Below are 25,409 nucleotides of genomic sequence, written 5' to 3' on the forward strand. Positions count from 1 at the left end.
GTTACTTTTTTACACATTTTTTTTTTAATATTTTTTATGAGCTTTTATTTGTGTGAAATAAATTCAAAAATTTTCAATATAGAATTATTTTAATTTAAATATTTTTTTAAATTAATTTTAATATTATTAAATAAATAAAAAATTAAATTTTAATAAAATTATTTTTAAATAATTTTTTAATAATAAAAAAATTAATATACTTTTTTTTGTATTTTTTTTAATAATTTAATTATTTTTTAATTTTTTTTAAATCAACAATAAATAATAAAATAAATTAAATAAAATTCATTTATTTTAATTTTTAATAATTATAAAATTTTTAGTTAAAAATTTTAAAATATTCCATTATTTTTTTAAAATTTTCTAAATTTTTTATTTATTTATTTTTTTTAATCAAATGATGAGAAAAATAAATAAAAATAAATGAAAAAAATAATTTAGAAAATAAAAAAAATAATAATAAAATAATGGAATATTTTAGTTTAAATTAAAATTTTCAAATAAATAATTAATTATCAAATAAATAATTATTGAGAAAAATTTTTATTTAATTTATTTTAAAAATAGTTAAATTATTAAAAAAATAAAAAAAAATATATTAAATTTTTTTATTATTTAAAATAATTTTATTCATTATTTATTAAATAATATTATAATTAATTCAAAAAATTATTAAATTAAATAAATTCATATAAATTAAAATAATTCGAAATGGAAAATTTTTAAATTTTCTTGTGAAAAAAAAAATGATGAAAAAATATCAAGATTTTGTTTAATTTTTTGAATTGTATTTTATTTTTAAAAAATAAGTTTGATTTGAAAAAATATTAATTTGATAATTTTTAAAGCATTCTAATAATTGATTTTTTTTTAATTAATTTTTTATTAATTAATCGAAAATAATTTTTATTTTTTTAAAACTTTTTTTTTTCATTTTTAAGGAATGAAAATCACTTTAAAAATTGTAAAATAATCTAAAAAAAAATTGTAAATTTTTTAAAATTAACTCAAAATGCGCTTTACTTGATAATTTCTTTATAAGACTTTAAAAATCTTCTTTAAAAAAAATTTAACGACCATATTTTGCATCTTCCAATTTGTGCGAAATCCGATAGATTACCAGATGTTTGAACAAAACATTTCGTGTGAAAGAAAGACACCTGTTAGTTAAATGTTTGTCGCTTGCTGAGTTATTGATTAATTGATGATATCATTCATTGCCCGCCATTTATTTGACTATTTTCTTTTTGAATTTTTTTTTGGCATTTTCGTTTTGTCTAACAATTATCACCAATTTTTAATCCACAAAGCAAACATTAATCATGACATAATCGCATTTGACGGATCAATGAACTCCGCGTGCGTTATTAGACAAGACAAGATCGCGTGACACCCGCAAAGACTGCTTCTAGATCAATTGCGATTGGCAGGAAGTACGGTTTATGGTGCTGACTGATTTCAACTTGATCCAAATATATCGATTAACGTCTCCTTGACCGCCTTGATTTTTCGTGACATGTCATCGAAGCCGATAAGCATGCAAGTGCGCGGCAGACTTTGAACTTTTTATGTTTTTATCATGTCTCGCGTCGTTTGGTGGCATTGACATCCATCGATCGTGAATGCAGTTTTACACGTCGTCAATCGTCTAACGAAAATTTAGCGCACCACCTTATACGAAACTAAGTCGCATATACGACGAAACGAGCGTGATGTTGAACCCTATCATTAATGCTGTGACTTGCTTAAGCGCGAGTCGATTATTATCTTTAATGCAACGCGTTGCAGTTATTAACGTGCTGTGGAAGAAATGCTCGACCTTCGTGTATTCTGAGGTTAACACATGTGCTTAAAATTTGTGTCAATGTGGCTTCTGGTAACTTTTAATGAGCATAATTGTCGTCGAGACTTGACTAGTTTCTTAATTGGGGACTCGCCTCTAAAAAAAAAAACTTGCGAAAAGGTCAATTTTTATGGTTTTTTTTCGTTTGTTTTGACAGCCTCTTAACACAAATATTTGATAAAGATGACTTCAAGTTGCCTTGACTAATCGTCAAATGTGTTTGTTTTGACTCAAAAATTTATGTAAAGTTGTAAAATTTTTTAGAGGAAAAGTGAGTAGAGTGACCTTGTTAATGGTTTTTTTGACAATGCCTTTTTTTTTTGGAGATATATCGTCTTCGTCAAGTAATGCGACGCATTGTTGTTGTGTAAGAGCACTGAGCACAAAAAATTATATGGTTATTATTACAAAACAATCCTTTATAAGTCACTTTTTATTACTGCTTACTTTGCCCATTTTGACTCAATTAAATTGATTTCTCTCGCTTAAAAGTCATTATTGTCGTCGTTTACACAACTTTTGATTATTTATTGCTCAAAAACTAATCGGAATCTCTCTTTTTTTTCTTGTTTCATTGCAGCCATCAACAACGCCATCATTACCTATAGTGCATCCATGTATAAGAGGATTCAGTTCTGCGCACACAAATCAACCTGCGGCACCAGCACAAAAAGAACAGAAAATCGATCCTTATGCTCTGCTGGAAGACGATCTCAAAGACATATTTGAGGATGTGAGACAAGTAAGTTATTTTTTTGTAACTTTTTTTTCGTAGCTCCACGTGAACTTGTTCTTTTTGTTTAACACACGCGCGCCGATCGGTTAAGTCTCGTTTAAACTGGTTTATTGACGTCGATTCCCTCTTTCTTCAGATATTTTATTATCAATTCGATTCTTTTCCTTGTTTCGACGTCTTTTCTTTACATATACGAGAGAGAGGAAAAAAAGAGAACACGGATGTTCTTTTGCTGTAGCTGGATTGCTTTGTGGCGCGTCATCACTCGGTGAATTGAAAAGTGGAGAATTTTAGGTTATGGAGAGATTTAGCGTATGAATATAAATTGTATCAATATTAAAGAACATAGATCCCTTTTAGGGTCTAGTATGTCTCGCATCGCGGTCTCTAAAGAGTCCTATTGTAAACTGAAATCGTAAACTTTCTCAGTAAACGCCGGGGAATGGGTCTTAGCTTTTTACCTGTCATCCCAAGCAGGCGCCCTCAATATTCTTTTAGCTCTCCCAGCGGGTTTAGCTTCCCAAAGGGTTTCTAAAAGATCTTAGTAAATTTTGAGCACGATTGGAGTCAGTTAAGTTTTTCATGATTTCGAGTCTCGAACCGACGTATCAGTCCGATACGCTAACCACTGTACTAAGCTGACTCCCCAGACTAAGGTTAGGACTCGGTTTAGACTTTTGTTATATCGACAATCCCTTAGTTCATCATTCAATCTACTATCCTCCATAGAAGCTTAGTCTGGTCTAGTTAATTTTCAGGTCCAGTAATAGTTTTAATTTTTTAGTATAGGTGATTATGGAATAGCAAATTTAGTTTATGTTTAAAGGTTACTTTTGGCATGTTGATGTTGTTGTGCTGGTTTCCATCTTGCGATGATTTGATTGATATATTTTCTAGCTTTGTCACTTTTTTTTGTTTTCCATGCACCAATATCACTTTTTACATTTTTTTCTAGCTCTTTCTTAAATTCACTCATTTCAGTATCTGTTTTCACTTTTTTTGCCATTTCATTAAAGAGCAATGCTCCTTTGTATATTAGAGAATTTTGCGTTGCTGCATTTCGTAAAGATGGAGGGCGCAAGTCGTTTTTATTTCGAAGGGAATAAGGTTGCGCTTCTTTTACAGTCGTGAAAAAATGTCAATAATATCACAGGTTGTATTAAAAATACTGATTCAGCGGTTCAGAAATTAATTTGCTTCAAAGTTAAATTTGGACCTCTTTTTTCAAGAAAAGAACTTGCCTCATGAGATTCATTCTCAGATGATTCAAAAAAGATAAAAAGTATTAATTACAAAATTAGGAATTGAATCAAATTAAAAAACTTACCTTTGATCTTTTTAGTAAAACTCACTCCTTTTCGATCCTTAGGATAATGCAGTTTAACTTGTTTAGAAACATATACCTAGCCCTACACTCAGTTTTTTTTGCCAAGAGAATACTTCCTTTGATATTTTTGATAATTTTTTAACACATGGTTCAACTAACAACTCGTTTTTTTCGGCAATATTCATGAACAGGTGTTGTTTTATTGTCACACACAAATCACACAAAAACTGCTAAAAAATGTTTTGATAACCAGTTCAACCAGTTGTGGGTTTAGAAATTTTTTTTTGTTAGAACAGAAAATGAAGATGACCAAATACTTACGGTAAATTTTTTGATGATACTGAACAACAGGTTTTAGCGAAATCAGGCAAAGTATTGCAAAACTGTGATGGATCAATCAAAGGCTTTGCTACGGTCATTACATCAGATAACTAGACAGATTTGACCTCAATAAGAGTTAAGAAGCTTCCAGTTGTTTGTTTGTGTTTTAAATGAAGACATTATTGCCGGTAATCACCCGAAAATTGAAATCCCCGACAATTTAATGAGATCAGTTACTGGTTAACTACTGAAACGAATATTCTTATTAAAAGTCGTAATAATACTTGACCTAACTTTCATTTTCGCTCGAAATACCTCCGAAAACAAAATAAACAATTATGCACCTCAAGGCAACTTGAGACGGTCGATTTATTTCTCGAGAGTTGATATCAGAGAGGAAATAGTAACACAAAAAACTATCCAATCACCAATCCACACTCCATTAATCCGGTGCAATAACAATTATGATGACGCACTAAAAAATATACACAAAGAAAAATTTGTAAAAAAACGATTTGAAAAAGCATCAAAGCCATGCGAAGGCGTCACTCTGTCTGAACCACACTTTTTCTACTACACTTCAAATGTCGTTCAATCAACAAGTTATAACTAATTTTTTATGATTTTTATCAATAATGCGATCTGATTGCTCACTTAATTGATTGAACTACTCCACTCACTTTGCTTGAAAAGTGTATCGAAAATTGTAAATTGCTCTACGATGATTTGCAAGTTTTTTATTTCTTTTTCGGGTACTTTCAATTGTTGATTTTGTTCGCTGCGGGTAAACAAAAAACATTGATGAGTGGGCTTTAAGTAACAATTAAATTAAACTTGTATGTTTTTTTTTTTTTGTTTACACTTGCACTTGTGCAGATTTCTTCCGTAAAAGGCGGGTACAATGCTGAAAAATGTTTTAGGTTTCACCTTATTTGAGTTTTAGGATTTCTCGTGAAATTTTGATCATCCTAATCAGAAAATTTAAACTTTGTTCATAAAAATGGTTGAATTAGAGGAAAGCGATTTTCAAATTTTTAACGGTCACTTTTTGAATTGACATTTCCGAACTTAAAAGAAAATTTCAGAGTCAAAAATTTTTGAATATTCTCGAATTTTAAATTTTTTTGATTAAAAATAAAAATGTTTTAAAAAAATTAACTCTGAAATTAGATTTTAAAATTCGGAAATGTCAATTCAAAAAGTAACCGTTTAAAATTTGAAAATTGCTTTTTGCTAATTCAACTATATTTTTTTAAAAAGTTTAAATTTCCTAAAAGATTAAAAAATCAAGAAAAGTGCAAAAGCTTTGAAAAAAATGAAAGTGCAAAAAATTTGAAAATCGCTTACTGCTAATTCAACTTTTTTTAGATAAAATTTACCTTCCCGGATCTTTAATAAGAAACATCTTCTGCGTCAACTCAATTATGTCGTTAACTTCTTCAACGATGACCTCCATTAACGGAAAATTTGCTTTTTAATTATTTCCAGGAACTGCATCGTGGCACAAACCAACCCGAACTTGACGAAATTGCAATATACTACTTCGATGGACAAGGAAAGGCACTTAGGCCGATGGTTGCTATGCTGATGGCTCGGGCGCTAAATTATCACGCACAAAACGAATCCAGGTAAGTGGAAAAGAAGAAAAGAATCTTTTCAAAAGATAGTAATCATGTCATTTTTTACAATGTATCTTCGCTATTAAATGATGTAGCATTAAAAGAAATTGCTAGTTGGACAAGTTCAAGGGCGTTTAAAAATTCTTAACATTCCTCAAGAGAAAAATTCCCCTTTTTATACCAATTTACGTCAAATCGCAGATCCGCATTTATGCTTACGAACAATGCGAAAGAAAATTATATTATCATAAAACAATCTACTCACGTCTCTTTATGAATTTAATCTGCTTATTACTTCTACCGAGTATTTTATGACAAGTGCGTGAATTACTGACGTACACTCGACGAATCGTTTTCCGTGTTTTGTTGGTTTTTCGTGTAAATATTTAATGATTTTATTACAAATTTCTTGGAGACTTTCTGAGAATTCGTTTCTTTGTTCATATTCATAATTGACATGATACACAAGCTTCTTTTTTGAAATTACCTCAAAATTGACATAAGTGACGACGGTAATTCCCCTTAAAAAAATAATTTACAATTTTGGTTTTTTTCTTTCAGAACAACTCTATACAAACAAAGACAAGTCGCCATGATATCAGAGATGATTCACTCAGCTAGTTTAGTTCATGACGATGTCATAGATCAATCGTATTCGCGAAGAGGTAAACCAAGTGTAAATATTTTGTGGAATCATAAAAAGGTGAGTTTATTTAACTTTTAATGTACTTTTATGACTTGCTTCTGTTCACATCTGTGCCACCTACACACATAAAATACTAAAAATTTTGTCTAATTATTTTTTTCAAATTCAAAATTCAGCACAGAAAATAATTCAACGATTCTTGGAAAGGTTGTTGACCTTCTTTCAACAACTTTTTCGTGCGCTGCTTGCTCTCGTCTGATTTATTAGTTATCATTTTTGTTCATTTTCGTCGCAAAATAAAAACCAGATTTTTCGTAAAGAATTTTTCAGCGTCTGGCTTTTTTTTGCGTTTGTCAATGACACAATATACCAAAAAAATAGAATTAAAATAATAATAAGTTTTAAGCATTGATAATATGCATGATGATTTCGGAACTCGACACACAAATCAACACGTTTCAAGTTCAAATTCATTACTACAGTTTTAATTTTCGTAAACATTGAATTTTTTTTCAGTTGTATTGTTTAACTAAAGTGTAGAAAAAAAATTGAAGAGAAAAAAATTTGCATGAATTTTTTTTTCTTATTCAATTTTTTTATAGTTTTTCAATAGTTTTTAAATGTGCATGCGAATGCAAAGAAGTATAACCTCGGTAAAGACCTTTGCTGCAAATTTGTTATAAAGCAAGAGATAATTAGTAATTGATGAGATTCGGTAGAAGATTTTTTGCAAGCAATTTTTTGTTTTGTTTTAAATGCTTGGTATTTAATAGAGAGGAAGTTCTGAGATTAACAAAAACAAGATAAAATTTGTTTCTTATTTAAATTTTAGAGGATTTTTAAATTTTTTTAAAATAAACAATCCAGTAGGTCGTCAAAACTTGAAAACGGATGGTCAAGAACTCGAAGTTGTGAAAGAATTCGTTCTTGACGTGAAGCAGAGGTTCTATTTTAACGCACTAAAACTGATCGACAAAGCCAAAAATGGTTTACTTCCTGACTACTTGACAACGGTGGGAGAAGCACAACCTTACGATCTATGAAGAAGAAGTGATTTTAGATTGCCAAATTACCTGACAACCGGTGTGCAGAACTCCTTTTTTACAAGGGCCTGAAAGAGTATAATAAAATGAAGCAAGAAGTAACACTCGACTAGCGTGAAAAAATTTTTAGCTAACTTGAAAACGTATGTGAAATGCAACTTTTCATCGCACTGAGTGACAAAAAAGAAAAATATTCATGCAATTAAACGAAGTAAGCTGATTGGTCAACATCATTTGTAAAAGATGGACCTATCGAAAAAGTAAAAAAAAACGTAATTAAGTATACCTTGGAGCGTTGATATGTGCTGAAAGAGATCAAATACCTTATCACATTGACAAACAGATTCTTCTATGGTTTAAAACGACAACTGAGGTCACAGTAGCTAACAAAAGCCACAAAATGCACCATCTACAAGATCCTTATCCGAAAAGTTCTCTTTTACGCAAGCGAATAATGGTCAATGACAAAAGCTGATGAGAAACTGCTGCAGACTTTCGAAAGAAAAGTTCTTCGTTTCATATTTAGTGTAAAACTTGAGATTGGGAACTTCCAAAGATGCTATAGCCCTAAAATGGAGTAAAGAAACGCAAATATTATTGATTGGATTCATTAAAGCTAATCGGCTAGTCTATGTAGACAGTTTAGAACGCATGAAAGAAAACAGACCGCTATTCAAAACTCTTCCGAAAAAGAAGAAATTCATGATCTACAAGGCACTTAGCAGACCTTAGATCATTAAATTTTGAGATTAAATCTGTTGAAAATAAGATTAAGAAATATCAATCCGAAAAAGTTCAACAAATCAGAATCGATCAAAAATCCATTTCAACACAAAAAGAGCTTTAGGCAGATCGTAACCTTAGACAAAAACTGCATTCATTGTGCAAAAAAGACACCAATTCCATACAAAACTTGTTTCTCATAACTTCCTCGTCCCATGATTTGCTAATTAGCAAGTTTCATGAATCAATTCTCCATCGTCAAAATTTCGATGAGCTATCAAAAAACATTAAAAATTGTTACAAAGAAGCAACTTCTACCGCAAATCGAGTAAATAATCACAATTTTTTTAGAGTTAATAACAACAAACGACTCACGATGCTTTATGCACTGTTTACTGACTTAACAACAACAACAACATCATACCGAATTCGATGGTAGCTATGTACATCAGGTTGCACATTTGTTGTCGCATGAACAACTTTTGAGCATTCAGCATAGGCAAAAATGCCAAATAAGATGCAACTTTTTGCGGCTGTTCAATTTTTCACATATAAAAAAAATATAAAAATAAATTGTCGCGTCGTTTTCGTCGTGGATTAACTGTATTTATTGAATCTACTCTACAATGTGTGTTGGTAAAGATTTTAGTATGTAGATATAGATGGAGAGACGGAGTTAGCCTTGACATACAATAATTATAAATATCTTTAGCTTCTATTTGATTATAAAATGTTGAATTACTTTTGCAATTTTTTTTTTGTTGTAAATCTTGTTTATTTTTGTCTTATGTCAATGTATGAATTGAATGGTGCTACTCCGCCTCTCATTTTAATCGGAATGCCATCAAGTACCGATGATGACACTTTTTCATGATGATGATGTTGACAATGCAATGCGCGCAAAAGTATGATTAATCTAATAATGATGTTCTTTGTCTAGCTAGACAATGTTTCGTCGATCTGTGTCAACATTCCATTTGTTGCGCATTCGACAACCTTCATGCGTCTTCTTCATATTTGTATGCAACTTATGTTCTATCATAGCAAATGCATCGAAATTGTTGTTGATTTATCAGAATGTGTCAAGAGAACGGACACGCCTGGTAGTTCTGACAGATTGATTAATTGCTTTTTTCGCACTTGGCGTTGACAGAAGTGACAGGACTTCTTTTGAAAAGTTTGAAAAATTACAAGACTCTTCAAAATTTGATTTTTTTACATCGTCAAATCATTGATTTTAATTGAAATTTTTAGACTAAAGTTTTCAAATATTTTACCAACTTTCTCAAAAAACAGCAATATTAACAAAATCTAATTAGAAAACTCTAAAAGATCTAATTTTGAGCTTATAAGACCCCCTATAAGGTAAAAAATTGGTCACACTTCAGAAGCTATTTAATTAAACAAAAAAATCAAGAGCCAAGATCCGATAATTTATGGAATAATTAAGCAAAGAATTTAGTTAACAAAAATCGAAATTTTTCACAGTCAAATTTTTAGACTGGAATCTCTTTCAAAAAATTTTAGCGCAAATCAGACATGCTTTGACTGCATAATTTTTTTCTTTATCACAACAAAAAAGAGTAGTAATAATGTGTCATTGTGTCAATGGCGCAATGATTTTTTGAAATGAGGAAAACAAAATTATTATTATTTTAAAAAGGCGGGCAACGCACTGCGTCAATTTGCATTCATTTGACATTCAACACCTTTTTTTATTCAACACTTCATCCAGGAAATATTTAAAAACGTCGCAATTTTTTTTTTAAATCATCGTAAATTTAATGCATCCTTATTTTTTTTTGTAACAAAGGGATGGGAAATAATTTTGATTATAAATGTCAAGTTTTTAAGTTAAACGTTTTAAACTTGCCAAATGATCAAATATCACGCTAGATATTTATTGAAAACGGTTACGTTTCCGCTTCTTGTAAACAAAAATCAATTTAGCGTTTCATGTTTTAATATTAATCATAATAATTAATAAATCGATGGTTTTCCGTTCATGTTGATTAAAAAAGTTTTAATCTTCGTTAAATTCATGTTTCAATAATTATTAAATTATTTAAATGAAAAAAAATAATGTTAAGGATGCTTTTTAATAAAATTCAATGTCGACTTGATCAAGAATAATTTATAAAAAAAACCATTATCAGGTTCGTCGCTTAATGAGTTCACGTCTTTTGTTTTAGTAGTTAATATTTTTTGTATTAATTTTTATTTTTTCTATAATCATCGTTGCATCGCATTGTAATAACGGAGCAAAAAGGTCAAACATAATAATAATAAAAAATTTAATAAATCATATCTTTCAATCCTTTTCAAGCCAGCTAAACTTACAATTAATTCAAAAAATGTTCATAATGATGAATTTTTAAAAAAATGCAATTTATGTAACGACTTGATTGGACAATCACCTGTTATGATGGTTTTCGTTCCTTCTTTCTTTTGTTTGTAAAAAAATTGCAAAAAAATAATTTAAAAAAATTAATTACAAAAAAAGTGAGTTACGCGATCATCATTAACACCTTATTGCTCATTTAGTATTGTTTTTGCCTAAAAAAAGACTAAACGGTAATAAACGGTACAAAAAAAGTGATGTTTCGTGCCGATATTTAGAATTATTAGCGATACGTTTTGTGAAACAACTATATTTATAATTTTACACGCAGAAAAATGTTTCTAGTAAAATTTTTGCTTATTTGGAATTTCTTTATGTAATATTTAAAATAATTACCTTCAAAAATATTCAATTAGAAAAAAAGATGGAACGATAACTAAAAAGATATTTTTCGCCTGATAAATATTTAATAAAAAAAAATCAATTGTAGAAATTTGTGTGAATCAAACAAAATATCAGCAGTGCTTATGGACTGATACTCAAGGCTGAACTTCGATCCAAAAAAAAGAAACTAAAGTATTCTGACCAAACAAAAAAAGACTTTCTATGGAATCAAAAAGTAATGCGGGAGCAACATAAATTCTTCCAGCCGAAAGATTTATGGCATTTAGACATCTTATTTAGGCATTTATGACATCTTCTTAGACACTAAATTTATTGATAAGGAGAAGGGAAAAAGTATAAAATATAAACACAGTTCACGATCTGAATTCCAAACTAAATTAAAGATCCAGTTTCTGCAGACGAAGCTTTAACCTTATAGTACGAAAATGAGAATTTAGAAATTTTTGTCGAACATAAAATCCTCAAAACCAATAACAAGAATATTATATTTGCCTTATAACAAATCAAAGCTACATACCTACAGCTAACAGGAAGATCGAAATGAATTTGTTTCCGTCATTTAAATACCTCCTGGGCTAAGATAATCACCAAAAATGGATTACTTTTCAAGATTTATTAATATCGGTATACTAACACTGAAGTAGAGACAACAAGTTTGACAGTAAGTGACTGCTTTAAAATCACTTAAAGGTAAGGAGACCAGGATCGACTTGAAGAATTTCCTCTATCAAGGTTCCATAAAAGTAGCTTTTTCTAATTTACATTAAAATCTCGACTCTGCAAATGTTATGAGGTATTCAAAAAGTGAGATTCTTACTTTTGTTTACGCGTTTCTTAATTAATTAACACAATTCAAGTTAGTTTCTTAATAAAAATAATTCAAGTTAGTTCCTTTAAAGACTTCTAGTCATTAGAACAACATTTTGTTTAGATTTATGATTGTATAATTTATGGTATAAAACAAAACATAACAAATCATTTTTTTAAAAGTAAACTAAACATTTTTCTCAGCGTGTAATAATTTTTTTGATTGATTGAAAGAAAATAAATTTTACGGAGTACGATTACGTTTCAAAACGAAAAAAGTAAAGAAAACAAAAAAAAACAGTTAATGAGCAATTTCGATGATGTTAAAATAGCGTGAAAAGAATATACAACATCGAATGATTTCTCACGAAGAAACATAGCTACAATTAAAACTGGAACAGTAGCACACAAATGTTCTTAATCAAAAACAAAAAAAAAGATTAACCGTATTTTGTATTTACAGTTTATTTATCGTACTTTAAACACTTGGCTGGATTTCAATTAAAATTCATACACAAGTATTATATAATGTTTTAAACAATGTAATTATGTTAATCATCGTGTTGTGTTGGTGTCGTCGTGTCACTTCTCTAATAAGTGAGTTCGCGCGCGCGCTTTGATTGATGTCTTGATTAAAATATTTAAAATCTTGTTAATTTTGCAGTTATGTGGGAGTGAAATCTCACTTAAATTTTTGCTTTATTTACCAGTCAGGTCGTTACATTTATTTCATTATCTAACATTATAAAACAATAAAAGTCGCATTCCAAGCGAAAAGTGCATAACGTAGTAGTCTTTTACACATTTTACTCACACACATGCGTGCGTGTGTGTTTTCGTTAAATGTATATAAATGCACATACTTGAGCCACTTTCCCACTTTCTATTCCAATAAATAACCATCAATAAAATTTATTTTATTTTATTAGTGGTTGAGTGTATTATTTTGCGTGTTTGTTACGTATTTAACGAACTTAAAAAAAAATAATGCACCACAAAATTTTTTTGGTTAAAATTAATCGCTACGATTAACATTCTTTTCAAAAAAAATTCCAGTTTATCAAAATGTTTTCAAGGCTCTTCATTTTTTATTATTTTATTTAATTTGACCTGACTCAGGATTTTCTTTTCATATTTTTGAAATAAATTGTGCAAAAAAAAAAAAAATATTCAAATCAGGAAGTTGTCCTCGATAAAACACCTCGCGATCGTCGTTACATAGACAGATAGATGATACAAAAAAAATGATGAAAAATGTGTAACAAAATGGTCAGACGTTCGTCGTTCGTTTTAATTCAAGAAATTGGAAAGTATTTTTTTTTCTTTCGAGCAAAAATATGTGTACAGTACCATCTTTGGATTTATTTATTATTTTGTTGGCACGTTACGGTGTGCATGCGACTTAGAAATGCTTAATTATTTTTCTGTTAATTTTTTTTTGCAACAACTTCCGGTTACTCTATCGGTTGATGTTGCAAAAATATGCAACAAGCACACAAAAAAACTACTAGATTGAGGAACATAGTTTGAAGGTCTAATAGGATTTTTTTTTGTGTGATGTTGTCGTTAATGTGTCGCACTAGCTTTGTCTTGGTTTCGCGTTACAATTAACCGGTTCCTTTCTGTTCCGCTCGCAAATACAAGAGATAAAAAACGCGTGACAAGTGAATGTTGTTGTTGCTGCTGCTGTCGAAAATGTCACAAAGCAGGACTTTTGCGCGCGTATCGCGTTTCAAAGCGACGACATTGACCTGAATATTTTTGTGCGCAAGTAGGTTTGTACTAGAAAAAAAATTAATACACGAAATCGAAGACAACAACGTCATGATTTGTTGATGTGAGGAGTAGATATTGGATTTATATCCGTAAATGTTGGTGACTTATTTTTCGCGTAACGCGGTAATGAGTCAGGATTTTGTGGCTCAAGGAAAAATCTTTGATTTTTTGGAAAGTTGTCAAAATTCCAATTGGATTAGTCATTAATTGGTTTTTGGATAAATATTTTTGTAATGAGAGCTTGAACAAACATAACTAAATTTCTAAGTGCGTTTCGAAGTAATTTTTAGTTCTGGTCTGTCTTTGATAGTTTTTTGTTCATTTATGGATTTTTTATTAATAAAAGAAAAATATTTTTTTTTTATTTTTTGAAAATCATAAAAATTAATTTTTTGTAAAAATATTTAAGAAATTATTTTAAAAATCTAGAAAGCTTTTTGGCAACTCTGTAGGCAGCTCAAATTTTATAAAAATTTTTAAAATATTCGCAAGCTTCAAACTTTGAATAATTACACTCAAAGAGTGTGGATCTGAAATTGATTTTGTATAAAAAAATATTTTGTTTAGAACATATTTTGGCAACCCTGCATATATTAAAATTTAAACTTTATCTCTCAGAATTTATTTAGATTTTAGTCAAATCTTCTAAAATTCCTTTTATCTTAACTTAAAATGGTTTAGATCATAAAAATTCACTTAAGTCATACAAATTTGGCAACCCTTTATGTTAAAATGTTTAATGATTTTTTAAAGTTATTAAAATCATAAAATTCGCTTAAAGCTAGACTATGTTAAGAATTAAATCGAAACAAAGAATTTTTTGGCAACACTGGAAGTAAATTATGACAAAATTGGCAACCCTCATTGTACATTATTAGGCAAAAAAAGATGTATTTTATTTCAATCATATGAGACTATAAAAAGTTAGAAAATATTCCAAATAATCTTTTTAATCTTGATTTTTTTGGCAACCCTGTTTTGCCTTTTTTTGCAAATTTTGAATTCGAAATGTGTTAAAAAAAAGTTTTCAAGTTATCTGAATCATACAGATCACCAAAAATTAATCATTATTTATAATTTAATTAAAATGAAAAATTTTTGGCAACCCTGGAAGTAAATTTTGACAAAATTGGCAACCCTCATCATACATTTTTAGGCAAATAAAGATGTATCTTATTTAAATCAGATATTTAAAACTAAAAAAAAGGTAGAAAATATTTAGAATAAACTTTAAAAAATAATTTTTTTGGCAACCCTGTAACTTAATTTTGACAATTAGGTAATTGATATAAAACTTGACAAAAAGCGTTCAAGTAATTTTTTTCTTATTTGCATCTTATTGGCGACCCAAACAAAAAAATTCGTACGTCAGAACAAACCAAAACAAAACAAAAAATGCTGAAACTAGATCAACTTGAAAGTTTTAACAATGAAAAAAAAAATATTTATTGACAGCTGTAGGTATTACGCACTTTTGACGCACAATCGATGCCATTCCAGTGTGAAACCGGTCTACAGGTGTGAGAATCTAAGTGAAAATATTCAAATTATTTTATTTGTGTGTAATTTAACGCCTAAGGCTACTTGAGGGCTAGCCACAAAAGAAAGAAAGAAAGAAAGAGAAAGACAAATATTTCAACGTATGAATCATCATTATCTCAAACGAGTCACGAACCGCGAGTCGCAAAGTGATAAAAGTGAAATTTTCGTCATAAATGTGTCATGTTTGCGCTGCAAATTAACTCTCGGCTGACGTACCTTGCACTAGAATGTATCTTTAGAACGAAAAATTGATCGAAGGCCAATCTAATAAAAAATTATGATTACTATAATTATAGCTTCAGCTGTGGCGTTTATTGCAACGCGCATTTAAAATTACATTAATTTGTAACTAAACAGCTCATTCATAAAACTTTGACTTTGATGTTCATTCATGCTCGGCTCAGCCTCAGCTTAGCTCGTCGTCATCTTCTCATTAAATATTTAAATCGGTTAATAAACGCATTTATTTACTTCTTACCTGTTGCGGAGTCGGAGTGAGTAATTTGAATTGTTTGCAAAGTGCGGTAAACATTAAACAACAAAAAACGCAAAATTAAGTCAATACGGGTGTGAACAGTGCGCAAAGAAGAAAAAAAATTACACCTTCACAACTAATCACATCCATCTCTTTTTTTTTCGATTTTTCGTTATAGGTCACAATGGCTGGCGATTATATTTTAGCAATTGCTTCAACCTTAATAGCTGGACTCAAACACGATGAAGTAACATTAGTACTTAGTCAGGTAAGTATCAGATAACTCCGGAATTATGTCACGCGAACAACTTTCAGTTTCAATTCGATTTTTTTTTGCGTTTTCGTTTGACGTCTGTCTCTTTTTTGCGATTCCGGGACTTTTGAAATGAATGAGGGGGAAAATAGGTTATGAGGTTGATTTAATGAAAAAAAAAAAATTTTTTTTTAAATTTCCTTTTTTTGAGGGAAAAATCGCAAATGTTGAAAAAATTACAGATTTTCTAATATTTCCAAATTAATTAACTCTTGGAAAATATTAAAGATGAATAATTTGCGAAAAAAATTAATTTTTTTCTTTGTATGAATTTTTAACAATTTTTAAAGCCTTTAAACTTTTATTGTCAATGTCAACGGATCAAATGGCGCACGAACAACAAAATTAAAATGTGAACGAAAAGATGAGGTTTTTTAAGCTTTATGTTTTTTCCTCCAACTACAATGCTGTACCTAATCTTAATTTGATGAAATAAATAAATAAATGTCTTAAATTGTAAATTTAAATTTAATTTGGAGATTTTATTGATTTTTCGAATTTTTGAGAAAGTCAAATAAAAAAGTAGTTCAAATGGTTAAAATTCAATAAGTAAATAAAATTATTAACTTTAAGTAAAAAAAAAAAATAAAAAAAAATTAAATCAAATCAAAATTTTGAAGAAAAATTTGAATCAACTAAAATTTTTATCAATTAAAAAATTTTATTTTAATATTTTAAATATATTTTGTATAAATTAATTATTTGAAGAAATAATATTAGAATTTCTATAATTTTTAACGAAACATAGAAAAATATTTCAGCTTTATCCTTATTTAAAAATTAAGTAACTGACATTAAATTTTGTTAGAAATTTAAGTTAAAGCGTTATTTTTTTTAACGCAAAATATTTTTTTTATTTTCCAAAATTTTTCTTATTAAATATTGACCAATTTTTCATTAAAAATAATTTATTTTCTTCACTAAATTACAAAATTGGTTGTTTACACCTTTTTAATAATTTATTCCAAATATTTTTGAAATGATAAAGTACCCTTGATGATGATTAATAAATTAAAATGTCAGTCAATTACAACAATAATTTCTCTTTTTGATTTAATTTTGACCTAAACTTAACGCAACTTTATTTAAAAAAAATTATTAAATATTCTAAAATAATCATTTTAATAAAAATATATTTTTTTTAAATTTACAATTAAAAACAAAAATTTCAATTGATATTATTAAAAAAAAAAAAATTAAATTAAATAAAAAATATAATGAAAATATTAATATTTTTCAAATGAAAAAGTTAATTAAATAAAATTTACATTTAATGAATTAATAGATGAATTAAAATTAATTAATTCTTAATAAATTAATTTAAAATCCATCAAAAATAAAAAATATTTTTTTTATAACAAATTATAATTATAAACGGAAATTTTTATTGATATTATTAAAATAATTAAAAAATAATAAAAAATAATTAAATTAATTAAATAATTTTTAATGAATTAATTAAAAATCCATCAAAAATATAAAATATTTTTTCTTATGAATTTAAATCAAATAATTTAGACCAATTTTTAATCTAAAAATTTTTCCTTATTATTCCAACTTAAGGAAAGTTTATTTTTTTTTTGTTTAAAAAAATGTGAAAAGAGTTAAATTTGTGACATGTCACTTTTTTAATTTTACCATAAATTACGAAAACTTGTTCAATATTATGGTAATATATGTTTGGAATTTATTTTTTATTTTTACTTTTCATCAATATGCATAAAATGACACAAGCCACTTTTTTGTGTGTAGTTGGTTTTGATGATGTGGATGATAAATTTTAATACAATCCTCTACATTGTAACTTTTCTTGGCCTGCTTGCCAAAGACTCTCATATTTTTTTTTGTCTCACGCACATATGTCACATGTAAATTACACCTTAGGGCATGTAATTATAATATTTTTACGATAATGATTGAATTAATATTTTTACATAATAAAAATAAAGAAATTCGATTGAAGATGCGCGTTTCGTAATAACTGCAGAATCGTGTTGCGAAAAAAAAATCGTTAAACGCTCAATCAATTACTTAAAAAAGTACGTTTTGGATTTCATTTATCCGGATTTTAAACTTTTTGTGTGTTACATAACCAGAAAAAAGAGTCTCCGAGGGGCCAAAGATCGAAATTTTAAAATTCAATCGATATTCTAAGCGAGTCTTTAAAATATGTAGATCCCAGTTCAATGATACAAATTTAACAAAAATCAATGGAATTTACATAAAAATAGCATTTTTTTACATAATGAACAAAAAAAAATATTTTACGTCTTCCTTCGATGATTTTTTAAAAATTTTTATCAGGTGGCTAATTATTAATGTGTAATGCGGAATGCGTGGAATATTCTCAATAATAATACTAATAATTGACATGCGAATGCCACCTTGGACTCTTTCAAATGTTGTATGCAGAAATGCTTGTACAATACCTTTTTGTAAAGCAAAAAACAACAAATGAAGATGTTATCTGTGTCACACCTCAATTTACGCGTTCATTTATTAAATATACATCATTATTACTATTATATTGTTATAACATAGTTTTTTTCATGAAATATCTTTGCAATGTCTTGTTTTGCTGTGACAAAAATTATTTTTTTTTAATGAAAATAGTTTCGAAAAATTAACATAAATAATTTTTCTTTTGACAAATCCGGATAATTGGGATTTTTCTTAATATTTTCAAGGCTGATCGGGTCTGAAAAAATAAAAATAATTAAATCCGTGTTAAAAAATGTTAAACATCTTGTTATGAAATTAATAGTTACATGGGAAAAATTTTGTTAAATAATTTGTTTATTATATTATTAATAAAAGTAATAATGATCATAATAATAAAAGTTACACAAAAAAACAATGGTATTACATTCGCTTATTTTTTTTTTCTTAAAAAAAGAAATTATAATTTGAGCTTTAATGATAATGTTTTTAAATTAATTAATATTATAAATAAAAAAATGTAGTTCACGATAAAAGTGTTACGTTAAATTATTATTACTTATCGAATATGATATATATATTTTTATACATCATGTCATTAAAGTTAATCAATATTTTTGATAATTTAAGAGTGGCTCAATTACATATTTTTTTTTGTTAACAACTTTTAAATTTTATTTTTTGTATATTTTTTTAAAAATAATATTTTTTATATATTTTTTTTTAATTTGTAGAAATTTATTAAAAAGTTGTCTTTTTTATTTATTATAAAAATTATTATATTTATGATAATTTTAATATTAATAAAAATTAATATTAAATATTAATTTATAAAAATCATTATATTTATAGTAAAAATTAAATATTTCTAGGTAAATTATTATTTTATTTTTTTTAATTATTAGTGGTATTTTTGTTTATTTTTTTAATTAATAACAAATTAAACCTCACTTAAATTTTATTAATTTTTTATATTTTTTTTAAATGTTTGTAAAAAATTTTAAAAAGTGATCTGTATTATTTTTGTTTTTTTTTTAATTATCAATTTATTTAACATCACTTTATTTCTTCTAAATTTTTATATTTCAAAAAAATAAAATTAAAAATCCATATTTTTTGTCAATTTTTTATTAATAAAAATTAAAAAAAAATTATAATTTTAAATAAATAAATTTAATTTACAATGTTTTCAGGGCAAGATTTTAATTTAAAAACTGTTTAAATTAATGAGAGGAAAATTTTTACTCAAATATTTTTTTAATTTAAAAATTTTGATTTATTTTTTAATTTAATAATGTTGTTGACTCAATTTTTTTAAATTTTATTTTAAATAAAAAAAAATAAAAAAAATTAATTGTTAAAAAATAAATAATATATAAAAAAAAATATCGCGCGTGAAAATAATAAAAAGATAACAATATGATAATTATAAGTAATTTTGTAAAAAAATAATAAAAATTTTACAAAATCATATATATTTTCAATCATAACTTTTATTACTCTTACTTCAAATCATATACAATATAAATATCTTCTTGTACAAAATTAATAAAAGAACATTTTACAACATGTGAGATTTTTTTTCGCAAGTTTAACAGTTAACTATGCTAATGAAATTACCAAAAAATATTTTTTTAACATTTTTTTTATTTATTAAGAAAGTACCGTAAAAATATTTCTTTTCTTCTATAAGAATCACAAAATTTTATCTATAAGAAAAGAAAAGTACAAAGTAAAGCTCTACCTACCGCCAAATTAATTTGCATTAAAATTAGAATTTTATACAAATCTTTCCACATTTCTTCTTTTCGCACATTTGTCGAAAAAAAGAAGATTTTTTAAAAAAAGAAGAAAAAAAAATCGTTTGTAGCTCGTCTCGTTTGCATATATTATGATGATGTTGTCCTTGAAATTCTTGTATATCTTATACCAATATAATAATTTTTATGTCTATTTGAGTAAATTTATTTCAAAATCTAATATTTATCTAATGAGTTAGAAATACATACGATTGCTACTTCCAGTCCGTTGTTAATTACCAATATTTTCTCGTATGGTTTTAAAAAAAAATGTTAAACAACGTGAAATACTTGAGAATATTTTTCTGTTGAGTTTTTAGGAAGTTATGAATGGTAATAATATTACGTTAGTTTTTTTTTCGTCGACGACAAAAATCGACATAATTCTTGCGTTGATAGGTATATTGACAAATATTTAGCAGTTGGCAACGGATCGAACAAAGTTTTTGAGTTGTTTGAGGTAATTTGCATAAAAAATTATCATTTTTAGTGAGGTTAAGGAACGAGACAAAGAGACGACGACATGTGATTACTACATCTTCTACTATTTTTGGTCGTTGAAACGGATATTTGTTCATGTGTTTCACGAGCTTCGCTTTGTGAGAACGACTGGTATTTTATTAATTTTTTTTTTTTTTTTGCAGGTGTTAACGGACTTAGTTCAAGGAGAGTTTATGCAACTCGGATCTAAGGAAACTGAAAACGAACGATTTGCCCATTACTTTACAAAGACCTACAGAAAAACTGCCTCTTTGATCGCAAATAGTCTTAAAGCTGTAAGTTTTCTTTTAATTAAAATATTTTTTGATCATCAGAATTTTTTTATAAAAAAATAAAAAAAGTAAATGAATTAATATAATAATTTAATATTTGATAATTTTTCGAGAAAAAAAATAATAAATTTTATTTTTTTACTTTTTAATTTATTTTCTGATTTAAAAAAAAATGAAAAAAATAAATTTCATTTTTTTAGAAAATAAAATTAATGAAAAAAAGTATTTTTATAATATTAATTAAATAATAAATTAATTAAACTTTTATTAAAAGAAAAAAATAAAAAATATTTATTTTATTTAGAAAAAAATTAACTTTAAATTTTTTAATGACTTTTTGTTTTAAATTTTAAAATTAACTTTAAAATTTGCATTGATATTCTAATTTTAAAAATAATATTTTTAAAATAAATTTTTTATTTTTATTAAAATTATTTTTTTTTTATTCTATTCAAATAAATTTAAAAATTAATATTAACTAAATAATAAAATATAATTTTTGAGAACAAAAAATTATAAATTTCAAATAAAAATTTTAATATTTTTTTTAAATCTTAATTAAAATTATTTTTTTTAAATATATAAAATAAAAATATATTTTTATAATATTTATAAATATTAAATATATTATTTTTAAATTTAAAAAAATACTTAATAAATTTTAAAATAATGGAAAATTAATAAAAATATAATTTTTTATATTTTTTGAATAAAATTTAAAATTTTTATAAAAATTTTTTAAATTATTTATTTTTTAAATTAATTAATTTTAATTAAAATTATTTTTTATTTTTTTGTCAATTATTTTTTTATTAATTAATTTTTTTTTTCGTAGGTGGCAATTTTATCTGGCGTAGAAGATCCCCTTGTAGAATTATCCTTCCAATATGGCAGAAATTTAGGTTTAGCTTTCCAATTTGTTGACGACTTACTTGATTTTGTGTCATCATCTGAGCAATTGGGTAAACCAGCGGCGGCAGATCTTAAATTAGGACTAGCAACAGCACCAGTTTTGTTCGCATGCGAAAAGGTAAGTCAACTTCTTTACTTTTTTTTTTGCTTTCCTGGTTCAATTCACTCTGGCTTCTTTTTTTCGACGTGAGTGTGTGCACAACTTCAAGGTACAATCAATTTGCAACTAAGCGATCACACACACAACACGAGCAATTGTTAGATAATGGGTAATTTAAAAGTAAATAATTTTTTTGTAGTTCCTACTTCTTCTTTCGTCTTTTTTTTATTTCTTTGACGACTTTGTAAATTGCTGTTTAAACAACATTTTTATTGGATTCTCAAGTTTATGTCAACACTCGGGAGTATCTTAAGTAAGAGGAGAGACCTTCTTCCTTATTAACTTAATTTAATGTATTGCGGGTGTAAATTGGCACTCTTGAAAATAAATCACGCGAATTTTGTGCAATTTTTTGCAAAATATTTTAATTTTTATTTTTGAACGTTTATGCTTAAAAAATTAATTAATATTTAATTTTAATATTTTTTATTAAATTTTTCAAAAATATTTTTTTTATATTTATTGTAAAATTATAGAATTATAAAAAAATATTTATTCATCTAGAAATTTTTTAAAAATAATTTTTTCTGATTTTTTAAATTTTATTTTAAAATAAAAAAAAAATATTTATCAAATTATTTATTTTAATTTTAGTATAAATTCAAATTTAATTTTCAAAAAAAAAAAAAATATTAATAAAAATTTACTTTATAAAAAATTTATTAATTAATTGCAATGTTGCAAGATAAATCTCAAATTTAAAAATTAATTATTTTAAATTGAATTGTATGTTTCTTAAATTTTGCTATGTATTTTATTTAACTTACCAATTTTAAAATTTTTAATTTTATTTTTTATTTAAGCTATTTCTACAACTAAAATTTTATTCAAAAAAATGTTTTTTTGATATATTTTTGAAATTTTTGCCTTATTTATTATTAATTATTTTAAAATAGTTTAAGAGAAGATAGAATAAAATAATTGAAATTTTAAAAATATTAATTAATTAAGAATATAATTAATAAAATTTAAAAAAATAATTTTAATTAAAAATTAAAAATTAATTTCGAAAAAACAAAATTGATAAAAAAAATAAATTAATAAAACAATAAATTTTAATTAATTATTTAATTATTTTTAATTCAATTTTTCAAATTTAAATTAATTTCAATTTAATTTAATTTATTTTTTTAAATTTTAATTTAAATTTTATGAAGTTTTAAATTTTTTAAAATTAATTTTGTTTTATTAATTTTAATTTTTAATTAATTATTTAATTTTTTTTTTTTATTTTTTATTAATTATATTTTTATTAAATTAAATTAAAATTTCTTTAAAAAAAATCAAGTAAATTAAAAAATTAAATTAAAATTATTTTATCAAAAATTCCAATTAAAACTATCTTCAAATCAAACTAAATTCAAGGTTACCCAAAGAAATACCTGACGATAATAACATAATGAAAGGAAACATCCCCATTTACGAGCGCCAATTACATAAACACACCAACCCATTTTAAAACAAACAAAAGTGACGATAATCTGACAACAAGAGACTTCAAAGTGAATGAATTGAAGACGCTCCATAACAATGCGCTACCGCAAAAAATTACGTTACAATCTTAAAAGTTAACAATTGCATCGGTTACGGTTCTGATTTGCTTCCTTTTTCGTTGTTGTAAAAATAAAAATGCTTTGAATATGTAAGCATTTCGTTAAAAGTTGCACAATCTTGCCTCTAATTATTACCTGATATCATGAATTAAGTGAATCATCATTAAAATTAACATCGTCGAAGGTGACCGAAATTTAATTGGAACACGCTTCTTCGTCATTTTTGTTTTTTTTTTCTCGCTAGGTGTGAACTAACCTTGTTACTTTTTTCGGCTCAATTTTACGTCAGAACTGGTTTTTCCCCGAAAAAAAATATTTTTTTTTGTCTATGGATGAGTCGCAAGTGAACAGGAAGGTGATCGAACTTTTTTTCCTCTTCTTCAAGATTTTGCGTCATTTGAACTCGTTCTAACTGGATTTTCTAAGCTCGTGATTTTTTGACCAGGATTTAATTTTTTTTGTTATTTAAATTTATTAATATTTTTTTTAAAATTTTTTTTTAGTATCCCGAACTGAATCCCATGATCATGCGTCGCTTCCGCGAGCCCGGAGACGTCGAGAAGGCCTACGAACTGGTACACAAGTCACAAGGACTCGAACAAACAAGATTTTTGGCCAAAAAGCACCTTATCGAGGCAATTAGACTGGCATCACAGCTGGCCGAGTCGCCGTACCAAAAGGGTCTCGTCACCGTCACGGATTTCGTGCTCAACCGAATGAAATAACGACACAACATTAAATAATTTATAATTTATTTTCTATTATTTTTTGCAACAATATAACAAAAGAACAGCACCAACAAACAAAAAAAAAATAACCAACAATGGCTCTACATTTTTGTTCTAAATTTTTATTCTGTCTGTCACGAAAAAATTGTTTTTTTTAGTGAAATCTGTTTTTTTTTTAAACTGCAATTAATTATTTATTCTCTTTCTGTTAAAAATCTTTTTTAAAAAAATATTATTATTGATAATAATAATTAATTATTATTTTAAACAAGAAAAAAAAATGTATAAAAATATGTTAGAATTAAAAAAAAAGTGAATAATGTTATAAAAAAATTAAAACGAGATAAAAGAAAAGTCAAAGGTAGAATAAAACTTAGAATTAAATTAATAGATTTTTGGGTTGTATGACATTTTTTTGCATGATTGATCACTTTTACTTACTACATTTAATACTAAAAGCAAATAAAAAGCGAAGAATGGAGTGCCAAACAAACCAGAATGTGGAATATTTAGAATATACTGAAGAAACGTTGTAGGAAACTTTAAACAAGTCATTTAGTTAGGATATGTAGAATAATTATATTTTATAAAAATTCGTACCAATTTCATATCATTATTGATCGTCTTCCTTTAGAAAAATTTCCTATTTAATTTTTTCCCTTTTTAAATTTTTTAAAAATAATAATTAATAATTATTTATTTAAAATTTTGAAAAAAAAAAATAATTTTTATTAAATATTTTTAATTAATTTTTATTTAAATAATTATTTAAATTAATTCAAATAATTTAAAAATTAATTAAATAAATAATTTTAATAATAATTAATAAAATTTTAATTATTTGATTTTTTATTTGAATTATTTTTAATAATTTTTTAATTATATAATTATTTAAAATAATTTAAAAAATAATTAATTAATTTAAAATTATTTTTATTATTATTATTAATAATTTTTTAAAAAAAATTAATTAAAAATATTTAATAAAAATTATTTAAAAATTAATGATTTATTATAATAATTAATTATTATTATTAATATTTGCACTTTTATTTTTTTCCTTTTTAAAAAATGCCACAATTGCCTTAAAAAATCTAGTAAAATTGGATCCCTTATTGCTCAATCCCT

General features: G+C 25.8%; 1 protein-coding gene across 1 annotated transcript in view; it reads left to right on the forward strand.

Annotated features, from left to right (window-relative positions):
• The window catches only part of LOC134833665 (all trans-polyprenyl-diphosphate synthase PDSS1), a 44,114-nt gene extending 19,635 nt beyond the window's left edge, over positions 1-24,479 (forward strand). The window contains exons 2-8 of the mRNA XM_063848067.1: positions 2,424-2,585; positions 5,716-5,855; positions 6,408-6,549; positions 15,783-15,872; positions 20,800-20,931; positions 21,764-21,958; positions 24,057-24,479. Coding sequence (XP_063704137.1) covers positions 2,424-2,585; positions 5,716-5,855; positions 6,408-6,549; positions 15,783-15,872; positions 20,800-20,931; positions 21,764-21,958; positions 24,057-24,278 — 1,083 coding nt within the window. The 3' untranslated portion in view covers positions 24,279-24,479. The remainder of the gene's footprint in view (positions 1-2,423; positions 2,586-5,715; positions 5,856-6,407; positions 6,550-15,782; positions 15,873-20,799; positions 20,932-21,763; positions 21,959-24,056) is intronic.
• The last annotated feature ends 930 nt before the right edge of the window (positions 24,480-25,409 follow it).

The sequence above is a fragment of the Culicoides brevitarsis genome, chromosome 3 (assembly GCF_036172545.1).
Source record: "Culicoides brevitarsis isolate CSIRO-B50_1 chromosome 3, AGI_CSIRO_Cbre_v1, whole genome shotgun sequence".
Classification (NCBI taxonomy): domain Eukaryota; kingdom Metazoa; phylum Arthropoda; class Insecta; order Diptera; family Ceratopogonidae; genus Culicoides; species Culicoides brevitarsis.